General features: G+C 33.7%; 2 protein-coding genes and 1 long non-coding RNA gene across 3 annotated transcripts; 2 read left to right on the forward strand and 1 right to left on the reverse strand.

Moving 5' to 3' along the window:
* Positions 1-1,393: 1,393 nt before the first annotated feature.
* On the reverse strand, positions 1,394-8,598 carry LOC101737128 (nucleolar protein 56). Its single transcript, XM_038020674.2, has 8 exons — positions 8,229-8,598; positions 7,953-8,157; positions 4,941-5,108; positions 4,275-4,473; positions 3,677-3,940; positions 3,102-3,256; positions 2,490-2,660; positions 1,394-1,713 (listed from the first exon to the last, which is right to left on the reverse strand). Exons 1-8 carry the CDS (start codon positions 8,229-8,231, stop codon positions 1,490-1,492), a joined length of 1,389 nt encoding a protein of 462 aa, XP_037876602.1. The 5' UTR covers positions 8,232-8,598; the 3' UTR covers positions 1,394-1,489.
* On the forward strand, positions 5,839-7,625 carry LOC134201477 (uncharacterized). Its single transcript, XR_009976800.1, has 2 exons — positions 5,839-6,180; positions 6,270-7,625. It is a non-coding gene; the product is annotated as an uncharacterized LOC134201477 (long non-coding RNA).
* Positions 8,599-9,812: 1,214 nt separating the features above from the next.
* LOC101737518 (uncharacterized) lies at positions 9,813-13,482 on the forward strand. Its single transcript, NM_001309550.1, has 2 exons — positions 9,813-10,988; positions 12,289-13,482. The coding sequence occupies exons 1-2, from the start codon at positions 9,813-9,815 to the stop codon at positions 13,480-13,482; spliced, it is 2,370 nt and encodes a 789-aa protein (NP_001296479.1).
* Positions 13,483-14,555: the final 1,073 nt, after the last annotated feature.

A 14,555-nucleotide genomic window follows, 5' to 3' on the forward strand; every position in this document is an offset into this window, starting at 1 on the left:
TATGCACTGATATTTGAGGGCAAAGAAAACATTTTAAAATTACATTTACAAAGAACATAAAGACTCTTTATTAAAAAGTTTTCTTCAAGTTCACCAATACAGATTAACTAAAGAGATTTAAAAAGGGTAAGCAACAGAAATATAATCTATGTATCAAATGACATTTAAAGCAAACAGGGGACTTTTTGGCGGGAACGCGAGGAGTGAAGTTGTGTGATTTGTTTTATTTTGTCTATTTAGTGTTTCTTCGGGTTTAAATGTGTAATAATGGTGGTTTATTAACTGTTTAATATGTGTGAAAGTGCACAAATGTGGGAAAATGAAACAAAGCCGCTGGACGTAACTTCTCGGGATCCTACAAAAAGTCCACTGAAAAAATCTTAGTAAATGACCACCATTTTACTGAGTTTATATTTCATCCCATATCATTTCATTTAATTTCATCCCAGTTGATTAATGTCTCAAATTAATCATCTTCATTTCATTTCATCCCATAATATCATTTTTCATAAAATTGAGAATATAAATTAAAAGAAGACTTGACTTAAAGATCTCAGTTACCAGGTCATAAAATCCCTTAAAAAAATAAAGGAAACAGTTTTATTAAAATAGATAAGTAAACAATATTAAATTTGTTTTTTTAAATGTACCATTCTGTTTTTAATAAAGTTTAATGGGTAGACAAACTCACAAACTACAAGTCGAGGGAACTTATAGATGTCGACGTTGTAGACATGAGTTCGAAGTCAACTGTGTTTTATACAAGGCTATGTTATGAAATAATTACTGCTCGTATGCTTTCTGAGGACTCCACTTGTGATATTTAGATCTTATTTAATTATAGATTTATTTTATCCCAATATATGGTCGCATCTCTAATACAGAAAAGTGCAGTACTAAATTGTTTAAAATTTATAATCTTTTTAAATAAAATAATGCACAAAGTATAGTGTTATTTCACGAATCTCTACTTCGGTTAAATTTTCTTTAACTGAATTCGTGGTACATATTGTATCTCGATACGAATTAGGTAATAATTATTTTTACTTTTTTTCGCATCACTCGATACTCGATTCTAATTCCACAAAACAAATGAGCATTGGCCAGATAGTATATGTAGATTTGTTAAAAAAAAACATCGTTTGTATAGTACTAAGTATTTAATCTATTTTACGTTAAAAAATATGGTGGGTATTACGTTCTATCAAGTGTATAATCTATGGTTCTATCTTTCGTTTTGACATTTCTCATTCTTACTCTATGTATGTTTTATACAGGCCAAGGTAATGCGCCATAACAAATTGAATTCTTAAATTAAAAGTGGAATTGACAGATGCATCGGGCGACGCTTAGTATTTGATTAAAAGTAGGGTTAAAAGAAATAACTCCAAGATAGCAGTTTTGTTGGTCCATAAAACCGTCTGAAATACTTTATTTTTAAAGGTACAATATCTTAACACCAATAGTAATTAAATTCTACATTATTCGACTAATCTTCGTCCATGGCCACACTCTCGTCTAATTCGGACTTCTTCTTCTTCTTTTTCTTTTTCTTCTTGGCACTGGCCTCGGCGTCAACAGCCTTCTGAACTTCGTCCATAGCTTCCTTCATCACTTCAATATTCTTTTTGGGAATATCACCGGTCTCATAGAATTTCAGACGGTCTTCTACTTGCTGACGGAGTTTTTCACCAAATACAGCTGATTGCATTTCTGTAACATTTCAAGAGTTATTTTGAGTCTTTCCAAAATAAAATATGTATATCATTCTTCTATGGATGGGAAAAAGGTCCCACCAGCTTTTGAGCTGTTACTATATCGCATAAAAAAAATACAATTTTGTCTGAGAATTTAATAAAGAATACATATCGACGCTTGAAAGGCAAACGTGACTAAGCGACAATGCGTGAACTTTACAGTAGGCTAATTTAAAGTTGAAATACCTGAAAAAAATTCTATTTTAACGAATCTAGCTGTAGGATTGAAATGATTTTAATAGAAATATATATATTTTTTGCACACCGAATATGGTTATTGCCTATCGTTTATGTACAAAGCAATTATTGTCGCTTAGTCGTTTGCCTTTCAAGCGTCGATATTGAAATATGTATAAACTTTTTTAACTTTTTATCGATCTATCTAAGTACATATTTTTAAAATTTTCCTTTTTTTATACAATTATATAGGTAGTTTATGAAATCTCAGTAAGGCAATGTAGCGAACATTTAAAAACTGCCATAATTAATTACTTATGACAGTTACTGGATATAGCAATTAATATAGCACGACCCTTATTACCGCAAGTTATTTACAATACTGACGGTAGATCACAGTGTGCCTAGATATCTTTCAGATAAATTTGTTGCTTGTGAAGGCTTGGTGGTAAGGCTCAAGAAAAGCTGTTAATAGAAAAAAAAACGTAAAACAATATCGTTCATTGTTTAAACTTTTATGACAATTAAGTTTTCTAGTCAGAAAAATTTAATTACCAGAGAAACAATCGATCCTGGATGCAATTGAGCACTTATTGGCCAGATATCTGCTGATCCGACCTTTGTTCTTCAGTCCGGCACGTCCAATGAACGTGGAGTGGTATAGCAGACCATATTTTGGAGTATTCGAACGTGTCTTCAGAGCTCGGAAGAGAGCTTTTTCTGCACCTGAATTTTGTAATAAAATCATTTGTATAGAAAATTGTTATCTTACAATAGGGGAAATACAACAAAAATGTAAATCATGTTGGAGATATTTTCAATATTTGATATTTTATACTTATTTATTCTTAGTAATGGTTATTAGAGAAATTGTATTTATTATAATTACTAGCGACCCGCCCTCGCTTCGCTTCGGAAACTGTAATTTATTATTGATTTCTCCACTATTTAATGGATGTTATGATACATATAAACCTTCCTCTTCAATCACTTTATCTATTAAGAAAAAACGCATCAAAATCCGTTGCGTAGTTTTAAAGATTTAAGCATACATAGGGATATAGGGACAGACTTTGTTTTATACTATGTTGTGGTTATCAGTGTATATTTAAAATTGTATGTTGATGATCAGCTAGACTTGTAAATTGAAAAATGTGACCAACTTACCCAATATCTGCAATGTAGATGCGGGATACTTGGCAAGGTTGGTCAGGGAGCCAGCCTTGGAGATCAGCCTGGCTCCAACTTGATCTCCAACCAACGTAGACAAATTAGGTGCTACGGAGTTCATCTTACTATGCAGGTATTCTGAAATCTGTTTTCTGTGGGGACACAATGTTAATTGAAATTATTAGTTATTTCTTGATGTTAACAGATTTTCAATAGGTCCTTTTTAAGATTGAAATTAAATGACAATTTCGAATCAAATAAGACCACATTGGACTCCAGCATCAATATCGCTATCCACTGCGCAGATAGGATAGAATGGAGGAACATAGTTCTAACAACAATGTTTCGTAAAGGTCACAACCCTCAGCACTGGGGAACACAATGCAAAGAGAAGGAGGAGATTTAAATTATTGATAGCATAACAGAGTAAAATAGTGAACAAGTAACTTTTTAATTTCTTTTAAATTTTTATCCACATGATACTCTTATAAGATTTTAAAATATATGCTATCATGAATCAACAAACAAAGTATTAAGCATCTATTTAAATTTTAAATAAACATTATACTAACCTATAATTGCTGAGTGCTACTACTCTGCCAGCAAACATTTGGATGTTAATCAAGTCAACTGGTGAAATATCCATTCCCATGGACATTTTCGAGGCATCTATGATAGCCTGCGCCTTCTCGGAGTCTCCCAGGATCTCAGTGAGCGGTTCTAATGACTCTTCGCACAGGGTCTTCCTATCTTTTATGAACTCGGCGCATTTTGTGTACAGGTGATTTTCAGGAACAATTGACACAAGCTCCGGGAAGTGATAGGAATACCATTCTCTAGAAACAGTACAAAATTAGTAAGTCTACAAGATTTAGTAACAACATTTTCACAATATTTTATATTTTTGTACTAGTGGTACTAATTTTTGTACTCTTGGGAGTCCGCACGGGTAGGTTCCACCACCCCGCCTATTTCCGCCGTGAAGCAGTAATGCGTTTCGGTTCGAAGGGTGGGGTTGCCGTTGTTACTATACTGAGACCTTAGAACTTATATCTCGAGGTGGGTGGCGCATTTACGTTGTAGATGTGTATGGGCTCCAGTAACCACTTAAATGCAGGTGGGCTATGAGCTCGTTTATCCATCTATGCAATATAAAAAAAAAAACCTCACCTTATTCTCATGGAGAAAGTGTTAACATCTTTGTCAAGTTGATCGAGCAGGGCTATTGATTGTATGATCATGTTGTCCACTCGGTGAACATTGAACTTGACACGAGCTCGTGAGTATGAGTGGCCAAGACCAAGCTGTGCCACACTGCATGCTTTGAGGGTAAGGCCTTTGATGAGCGAGTGGAAGTGATAACGTATGCCTGTTTAAAGAACAAAGAAAACTTAGTATTTTCACATTTGTCGTCTTAATTCTGACAAATGACATTAATTACCTCACCAAATACGATTAAGATCCAAAGTGAGATAAAGAAACATAGATTCACTGGTGGTAAGACCTCTTGTGAGTCCGCACGGGTAGGTACCACCACCCCGCCTATTTCCGCCGTGAAGCAGTAATGCGTTTCAGTTCGAAGGGTGGGGTAGCCGTTGTAACTATACTGAGACCTTAGAACTTATATCTCAAGGTGGGTGGCGCATTTACGTTGTAGATGTCTATGGGCTGCAGTAACCACTTAACACCAGGTGGGCTGTGAGCTCGTCCACCTATCTAAGCAATAAATAAATAAAAAAATTTACCACAAAGCCATCTAAATACCAATTTTTCATTTAACAATGAAAGAAGAACTCTATGATATTGAAAATATCCATTGTATATGTCATAACAGACCTCTCAAAATCTCCGGGACTGCTCCTGTATGCGTGCACTGAATTTCCAGGGCCTCGCTGATGGCTGCTCCTAGCTTGGGATCCAGTACACCGAGTGTGCATTTTGATCGTTTTTTCCTCTTTGGAAGACCACCTTCGAGGAATAGATTCAAATCCTCAGGAAGAATACCTGTAAAATAATGGAGTTTTTTTTTTTGCTCCAGTTTACAGTTGTAGTGAAGTGTTAGTGTTCACCAGGAGACTATATCTTAGAAATCATATTTAGTATTTGAAAAATAATCATGTGACTTTTTTATGAAGGAAGGATTACTTGTGGCCCGGAGGCCTTTCCAGTTTCACCAGAACAGGGAATCACAAACTATTTAGTTGCAGACTGTAAACAGTGGTCAATGTATTGCAACGATGGCCTCTAGTCATAAACACTTTACAATAAAATTTCAGTATTCGCTAGTTTTGTATCTGGTGGAAAAACCAACTGATCACAGTGAACATTGATGTATGTATATTTGAAGGGTGTAGGCGTGAAAAATATTTATATATGTAACCTCTATATGATTTATGACATAAAGCTTAAAAGAGGTAAATATGTTATATAGGTGACATAAATGGTAATTTGAATATAGAAACATTAGAAGAAGGAACATTAGAAATATTAAAAACATTTTTTGAATATTGAAATATAAAAAACATAAGAACTGATGAAGCAATAGTTTTAAATGTTGTTTCTCTTTATAGAGCCACTCAGTTTGTACTATAGTTTTACTGGGCTAAACTTTATTTTGATGTGAATAAAATAATACACCCTTGTTCTTTTATTTATGCTCATATTTCAAATAAAACATTTCAAGAATCTAAAATTAATATTTACTCCCGAGAAACCTTAATGAATCCGTATGATAATTCTAGGGTCGGCAGACTAAAGCACATAAGTCAAAATTTTCAATTTATTTTTTATTACATCATCGGTTTACATTTTGCTCAACACACAATCTGACTAAAGCACATAAATCAAACTCAAGTATTTCATGGCGTATTCAAGCGGCGTTCTGTATCAACCTTATCAAATCCTAATATAGTCAAACGAACTAAAAAACATAACTGGACTTATGTTCTAAGGAACACCATAAGTACAAAGTTATTAACGTAAGAAGTCTGACTTATGTTATAAAGAACATCAAAATGTAACATTTCTTTAGAGAAAGTGGTTACTTAAAAATATTTATAACGTAAACAATACTTCGGTAAGTGGTTTTAATTTACTAATGTTGTCGATTGTGCACAGTTTGTTGGTTAGTTTTGTGTGAGTGCTTAAGTATTTTAATTATTTAAGATGAATATTCAAAGAGGCAAGAAATTAGTTGAAATGGCATCATCCACTCATCTGGAAAGCAATGAAGGTATATTTTCACATATCTTCAAAATTATGATTTGCAAATTACGTAATTATATCAATATTATATCATTATAAATAGATAATTAATTGTCTTGTCCTTTTTTAGAAAATGTAAATCAACAGTCGATTTTGAACACAGAGTTCTAGTAGAACCTAGTAGTAGACGATCCTATACCGTCGACATCATCAGGTCAAGTCAGTAGCTTAACATACTATTCTGTACTTGACTTCTCTAGTGATGATTCTGTACGATATCCATGTTATGAATTACCGAGACTTCCAATCACATCAAGTTCAAGTACTTGTGATGAAATTTCAATGAATCCTAATGTGTCTCCAAAAAAGAGTATACGTACTATAAAAAAAGAAAAAAGAATAAAACGTAACTTAGGACAGGCATACAAAACTTTAAAAGGAAAATGTATATCAGATCGCACTATGAATTAAAAATTTATTTTTGAGAAAAAACAAAAAAAAAAGCCCGCTGAGTTTGTTTCGCCGGTTCTTCTCAGGACTGTGGCTTTTTTTGGAACCGGTGGTAGAGATAACATTGTTATTTATATTTTGACATTCAATAAGTGTGTTATACTGACATCTAAGTTGAAATAAATGATTTTGAATTTGAAAGAGTTACCTGTTTGCAGAATGAAATGTAAAGAACGTATACCATTAACTGATAGGCGTGCCATATTTACAGAATATTGGCAAATGGGGTCATATGCAAAAACATCTGCATACTTGGCGTCTTTAATGGAAATTCAAGATAAATCTAAACAAAGAATACGAGCTATTGAAACTGAAAAGCAAAAGCTTAGAATGAAGACATAAAAATACTTTTTTACTGTGCATGGTAAAGGTGAACCTGTCTGCCGAGGATGTTTAATGAAACCGTTAGATGAAAGTGACAATTTTATAAAGACATTTGCTATGAAAAGGAGATCATCCATTGGGGGATCTCAAACTGATGATATAATATCTATACAGCCATTACCCATATTCATCGAGAAAAAAAATGATTTAATTTCGCTGCTCCCTTTAATACTAGATATTTTCCATGAATTTTACATAAGTCTTCCCACGTTGGAAACTTTACGAAATACTGATCCAGATATTTAGAAGAAGAAGAATAATAGAATAAGAAGAAGAATTTTAATTAAACATTGAGTTGTTATTTATATTTATGACTTATATTATTATAATATATATCTTAATTGTTGATCTTTTTCACTTAACTCATACTATTATTGTGTTCCTTATAACTTAAGTCATCTAATTATTAAATAATCACATTTACTTTAAAATATTTAATTTTAATAATAAGTTAGTGTTATAAACTTATATAATTCAAATAAACATTATTAAGTTTGTTAATGTATAAGATTCTAAATAGTTTTTTTTAATTCCTGTAAAGTAGAGTTTTTTGACTTATGTGCTTTAGTCTGCTGACCCTAGAATTTTAACTTATAGTAGTGGAGGCTTTGTAAGCTTAAATCAAGGTCGATAGCTTGCAGACACATTAACGACTCTTCGGAGTTTAACAACACATTGACGAAACATCAAATATTTCGAAATTCCAAATTAGTACTAAAAGTACAAGACAAGGAGAAGTCGAAAACTAACCTTCAGATACCGCGTTGATATTTTCCAAAGCAACGATCGCCGACTTGTGTGGTTGGAAAGCTATTAAAGTCACAACAGCATTAAAACGTTGCAAATCTGTCACGGACTCTTCGACCTGAGGCAGGAAAGCCGCTAACTCTTCAAATTCAGCAACGCGGAACAACGCAAAGCCCGCGCTGTGTTCGAATAACACATAGAACTTACTCTGCAATGTAAATTGGTTTAAATAACTCACAATAGCGTAACAAAGTCATAACACATCGTTTTAATACGCACCATTTTAGTAGTTTTATATCATAATCATTATCATATTATTTAGGGGAAAAACAAACACGTGCGTTACGTTTGCTCCCCTATTATAATTATTTTGAGGTTAAGTTACAGCTTTGATGCTTGTGTGTGGCTGGAATGTTTTTTTTATTGTTTGGGTTGCATAGACCAAGGGAACATAGATTTAAAATACTTACACTAAAATCTTTTCCAATTTAGCAAATACTATGGCCGACAAGCTATTATTTAAATGGAAGCCGAGGTATTTCACATTTGTATTTAAAAAGCTAAGCGTTTTTATTTCTGACTATAGTATTAAGTAGAATATAATAAATAAGTAGGGCTAATTTTGAGCTACACAGTTTGTTTTAGCCTCGCTTGCTTTGGAAAAGAGAGTTAAAAAAATGTTATACGTTAAAATTTTCAAGTCGTACTATATATAATATAATACTCGTTATGAAAACATTATAACATTTTTCACCATGGTCTCAAAAGTATATTCTTAATTGTTAACTATGTTTATTTATTAATAGTATGGCACATTGTAATCCCTTAGCTACAATCCAACAATTACAGTAACAATCTCTAGTTATTATCATTCTGCCCATTTCGGCTACGAAGCAGCCGTGGGTTTCAGTTTCAAAAAATACTTCAACTTCAACTTCATGACCCAAATGGATGTCGGCATTCATTTTGTTATATTTATAGATTAAGGACAATTTATTCACTTTATCACTTATTATACCAAGAAAGCCTTGAGTAGATTTATCCATCAAACAACCACAACAAAAAAAGCGTTTTTGTTCGTTTTAAAACTGATAGTGGATGAAATTATGACAGCTATTTTTTTCGAATCGTATTTGCATACATAAACTCGGGCAATGCAAGTCTTTTATTGTATTTTATTACTAATTATCCTACAATTACATCATCTACAATTATGATTTAATATTTGTAAATTCAAAATACCTAGTCGTAGGAATGTCTATGATTTTATCATTGACTTTACCCGAAAGCATAAAATTAATTAAATCTTTTAAGCCTTTTAAAAGCGACTGGCCGACGGCGCCACAGCTGCCACTAGTTAGATCTTTAAGGTGCTGTGGAGTTAGGCTATCAAGCCCGCCAGCAGAACCACTCTGAAAAGATGCAAGAGCATTAGCAACATCCTCTATGGTCGCCTCTATGTTCAGAGCTGGGAGGTTCAGAAAAAAATATGTTGTAGGATAAAACAATTAAGAAAACATGTACTCCAGTTCATCATTTGCTTTAATCGCCGTGTTTTGTACAACTCAGTATATTGTTAAAAAAAAATTTTTTTCACAACTTATGGAAGGATACTCGGTTGTCATTTATCCCAGTCATTAAAAAAATTGAGGCAACAACATTCAACGGAAATTTTTGACATTTCAATTTGAAATTTGTGTACAAACTAAGGTTAATCGTATTTAATTTCTAAAAATAAATGTAAAACAGTCTTAACTTATAACAATGTTAAGGAATAAAAAACCCGTTCAATAATCAAGAGTAAAAATTCAAATTATGTAATTGGTGTTATAACAAAATTTTGTAATTATGACAACGATTGCAATGCAAAGAGATCTAGTGTTCGCACTGAAAAAAGAAACCAGTCTCAATATTGGTTTATTAAGCAAGTTACATCCGATGTCTGGAGAGTTACTGAAGCAGATTTTTCGCGATAACGCTTTGGAAAAGCCGACACAGAACGTCTTCAATCATGTTTCTCACTATTTGGTGTCGATTATTGACGTTCAAGCTTCCGCGGCGCTACCCTGGCCTTTGTATGATACAAAAACGGAGAGATTGTACAGGAACGAGCTGGCGAACTTCATCTCCGACTACAGCACCAAGGGTCTTCTTACTCCTGTAATGTCCTCATACTTGGTGAACCCTGGATGTTACAAAGTCACAATGCTGATCTTCCAACTGTCCCAACTCGCCGTACAAAAGGTCTTATCGACCAGAATGAAAGATCGACAAAAGAAGCTGTATTATGAGATTACAAATAAGTACAAATTAAATTATAAAGGTTTTGTTCAAGAGGTCACTGTGGCTGCTGAAGTCATGATGAACAAATTTTCCAATTATATCCTCAAGAGGAATACTATGGAGAGGATAGCAGGGTTATTACTGAATAAAATCAAAGAAATGGAGGAAACCCTACAAAAGAGTAATGCTGAGAGATGTATCAATGATATTGTCGATGGCTATATAAATTCAAGACAATTTGATGACAGTACAAAAATGGAATTACTACAAATAAAAAATGTTAAAACGCCATCATTAGTTTTTGACCAGTGGCTAATTCATTTAGATAAAGAAATAGATAATATTGAACAAAAATGGAATGAAAAGGTAACACCCCTTTTAGACACTTGTAGGAGCACGCAAGAAATTTCTAAAGCCTTAATATCGAGGCATTTAGGTGAAGCTGACAAAAATACCTATATTATTGAATACAATCCGAGAACAGACTTTATTTGTACGAAGGAGCTACAAGAACAAGTGAACTGTGAACAGAAATACATATTAAAAAATATTATAAAAGAGGAAAGATTGAGCTTTCCAAATTTAATACGAGGCTTCCTTGTAGCTATGTGTTTTATATTGAAAAACATAGATATCGGTGATGATATATATAAGTTTAATGAATATTTGGATAATGGAAGGATCAATTTTAATGAGCTGGTTATGAATATGAAACTACTGATTGAGAGGGTGGCAAATACGGAGGCGAGATTGCAGGTAATATTAACTAGATATAGATTTATTAGCTACTAATACCCTAATAGCTACTAATACTTAATTAGAACTACTTTTACAGCTCTTTTATTTTGTATTGTGAATATAATGTATTATTTCTGACATTTCAAACAATTTACAGTTCTTTAGAATTACAAAGGATTAAATTCAAATATTGTGCTAAATACCATTCTCACTAACTCGCTCTACTTCAGCACAGTATTTTAAATTATTCAAGATTAAACTGTAAAAGTAATTGAAATATCTAAATTTATAAATATCAAAAATATATAAATGAATTATATCTAAAACTTGATTAGCTTTGCTAAGATATCTATGCAAAAATCTAAAATACTAAATCTGACAACTCTTTTGATCTCACTTAGTCCTGGCACTTTGAACTTTGTACTCTTGTTTCAAGGTGGGAGGTGGCATTTACATTGTCATATGTATGGGCTCAGCAACCACTTTACACCAAGTGAGCTGTGAGCCTGTTCACCCATACACTCAATAAAATAATAAAAATATTATGGATAAGGTTAATACAATACAGCTTAATAATGGCTTAATAACAAGTCATTGTGGCCCTAAGACGTCCATTGCATTAGTATCTAGTGATGCAACAGTGTTCAAATCCCATAGGCGGGTGCAAAATTTTGTAATGAAATACGTACTTAACAAAATTTGTTACGATTGACTTCCACGGTGAAGGAATATCATCGCGTAATAAACACAAAATATCGTAATGAAAACCCGCAAAATTACAATTTGCGTAATTACTGGTGGTAGGGTCTCTTGTGAGTCCACCAGTAGTGAGTAGGTACCATTCTCTGTCTATTTCTCCAGTGAAGCAGTAATCCGTTTCGATTTGAAGGGTTGGGCAGCCTTTGTAACTATACTGAGACCTTACAACTCATATCTCAAGGTGGGTGGCGGCATTTTCGTTGTAGATGTCTATGGGCTCCAGTAGCCACTTAGCACCAGGTTAACAAATCGCTTTTAAAAGCTGGCTAATTAGTAAGAGAACTCAAAATATTTTTGATGGCTTTGTGTAAATAACCAGTGAAGCCTTTAAACTAAGGATAATCACTATAAATAGTTTTATAATAAGTTTGTTTTTTATTTTATTGTTTACGAAATTGTAAAAATCATTAAATATAATGTTATTGCGGTGTATGGCTATTTAATAAACATAACACCAACTGAATATTAGGTTGCACATGAGCCTAATTTTGCCCATCTAAAGCATTATAAACAAATTCTGACCTGTCTTTTGTCTTAATAAATAAATTTCCTTTTACAGCCCTCACCGCTTTTATACAGCCAGTCCATAAAGACGAAGAAACATTTAGAAGTCCCGCCAATACCTAATCTATCAGATTTAAAGGGTAGACGGGACTTACAACAAGAAATATTCTTTAACTCATTCACTCCGATTAGCATTAGCAAACACCAGTTCAATTTGAACAGAAGAAACAGTATATCGCTTACGAAGTATCAGCCTCGGTCACTCTTGGTCACGCCCTTCCACCATCCACCCAAAGACGACTTTCTCAGAAGCATAATATCGTGTCGAATCAGTGCATACGATAATCCGAACACAACTCAAAACTTCCACAACGTTTCTCTCGTGTCTCAGGCTCACAAAATCAACGAAACCATTGCTGAATGTTCAACCGGTTTCACGAAACAACAAATAATGAGACTATTATCAACTAAAAAGAGTACTAGCTCCAAAAAGCACAGGTTTAAACACGACAGGCTCGAGGTAAACATAAAAAAGGGTGCCTTGTTTAATGAATCCAATACGCCTACCGAATGTAGTTCTTTATTTAGGAGTCACTCATCTCCTAATCTATTCGAGAATAGAGAGAAGAAATCACTCCCGAAAGGCGGCAGGAAACTATCGATTATGAGAGAAGATAGTCTTCTAGAAGTGTCTGGTATAGCAGCATTAGACAACAACAGCTGTAACACACCACCGGTCGAATTATCTAGAAATATAGAGGCTTCTAGTCTACCAGTCATCAGTATTGAAGCTGAGAGAAGAGTCAATGAGGTCCTTAAAGATATAGGAAGTGATCCAGAAGAAGACTTTAAATTGATTCATCAAGTAGATCAGCCTAAAGTCACACCAAAGAATACAGTTCAACCCATTAGGAAAACTAGTTCGTTGGAAAAAATCATTAACAGATTCAAGAAAGTACGCGCGAGTGTGTTGCCAACGCAGAAAAATGATTCGGATGAATTTAAAACGATAGTCGAAGAGAAGGAGAATGTAAATTTGGTAAATGTTGATGTTTTCGCAGCAAATAGAGTCTTATTGCCCGATCTATTGAGTCCAAGTTCGAGTGGAATCGCACCTGATTCAAATGATTATTTAGATGAAATATGCTTCGAAATGGATGAGAAAGTGAGGAAGAAACCGCGCGAGAGCTTGGGCACGGCGCTGGGCGTCGACCACACGTTTCTAGATCAATTTGAGTTGGTAGACTGATTATTGTACAGTTGTTACATGAAAACGTTTTTTTGTGCAATTCATATTATGTGAAGCCGCTCATTTTGTATATTACTAACTGTATCCCTCCGCTTCGCTGGGCATTTAAAATTAACATTATTATTTCTCACCCCCATAAAGATTCTTATCATTAACGCCCCCGCAACTGGTGTAGGGAGTCCAACACTCATATAAATATTAGCCTATCCATTAAGTACATGTATTTTCTACATGGATACCAAGTTTCAAGTCAATCGGATGCACGGTTCAGTAATTATAACGGAACATCCGTAAAAACCACTGTAGATTTATATATTAGTATAGACTATATATGTAAGAACATTTTATCACAATTAAATTGATTTTTAGCATCACAAATTGGACGTAAAGCAACCTAAAATTTCATATTACCCATTTATAAATGGGTATATAGAAGTGTGGATGTGTGTTTGTAACATTTTGCATCTCTTTCGCACGCCTGCAGCTTAACGCGTTGAGTGCCATGTAGGTCACCGGTGCCCTACGCGGCGAACTGAAGTAATCATTTCAATTTCTGTTATTGAGAGTCTGGATTACCTAATTTTGCCTTATTTTGTTTTGTTATTGTATCTTCGGATTCGTCATTCCCAGACCCTACTAGATATTCCGGCGCCTTAGTAATAAGATCGAAGTGAGAAATCTACGTAATTACTTTAGTGTGCCCGTAGGTCACCGATGACTTACATGGGGTTAACGGGATGGGTTACTTCATTAGATACGATTTGTATGTTTTCTACTTAGTGGTTAGTACCACAGTATCAGAGAACGATTTCTAATAACTATTTTCGGAATTGATTTTTTTACCCTGGATAAAATAAATGTTTGATAAATAACTATTCACCATCTGTAAAATATGTTAATTTATGTGAATGAGAAATGATAGATTTTGATTTGAATTCCCAACGGTCCTGTCTGTGTTACAAAACATGAAATTAATATCGGTAACAGCTTATTAATAGTTTTATTATTTATAATATAATACTAATTAGAATGCATATTGTCTAAAAGCACTGCCTCAGCTAGGTTATAAAAGT

The sequence above is a fragment of the Bombyx mori genome, chromosome 26 (genome assembly GCF_030269925.1).
Source record: "Bombyx mori chromosome 26, ASM3026992v2".
Classification (NCBI taxonomy): domain Eukaryota; kingdom Metazoa; phylum Arthropoda; class Insecta; order Lepidoptera; family Bombycidae; genus Bombyx; species Bombyx mori.

Excerpts from the sequence above, each read along its gene's own strand:
- LOC101737128 (XM_038020674.2), bottom strand. Across the intron at positions 4,474-4,940 it reads AGTCCCGGAGATTTTGAGAG|GCATACGTTATCACTTCCAC; the intron begins GTCTGTTATGAC and ends TTCTTTAAACAG. Across the intron at positions 2,661-3,101 it reads ATCTACATTGCAGATATTGG|GTGCAGAAAAAGCTCTCTTC; the intron begins GTAAGTTGGTCA and ends TACAAAATTCAG.
- LOC101737518 (NM_001309550.1), top strand. The coding sequence starts at position 9,813 with ATGCAAAGAGATCTAGTGTTCGCACTGAAAAAAGAAACCAGTCTCAAT. Across the intron at positions 10,989-12,288 it reads ATACGGAGGCGAGATTGCAG|CCCTCACCGCTTTTATACAG; the intron begins GTAATATTAACT and ends TTCCTTTTACAG.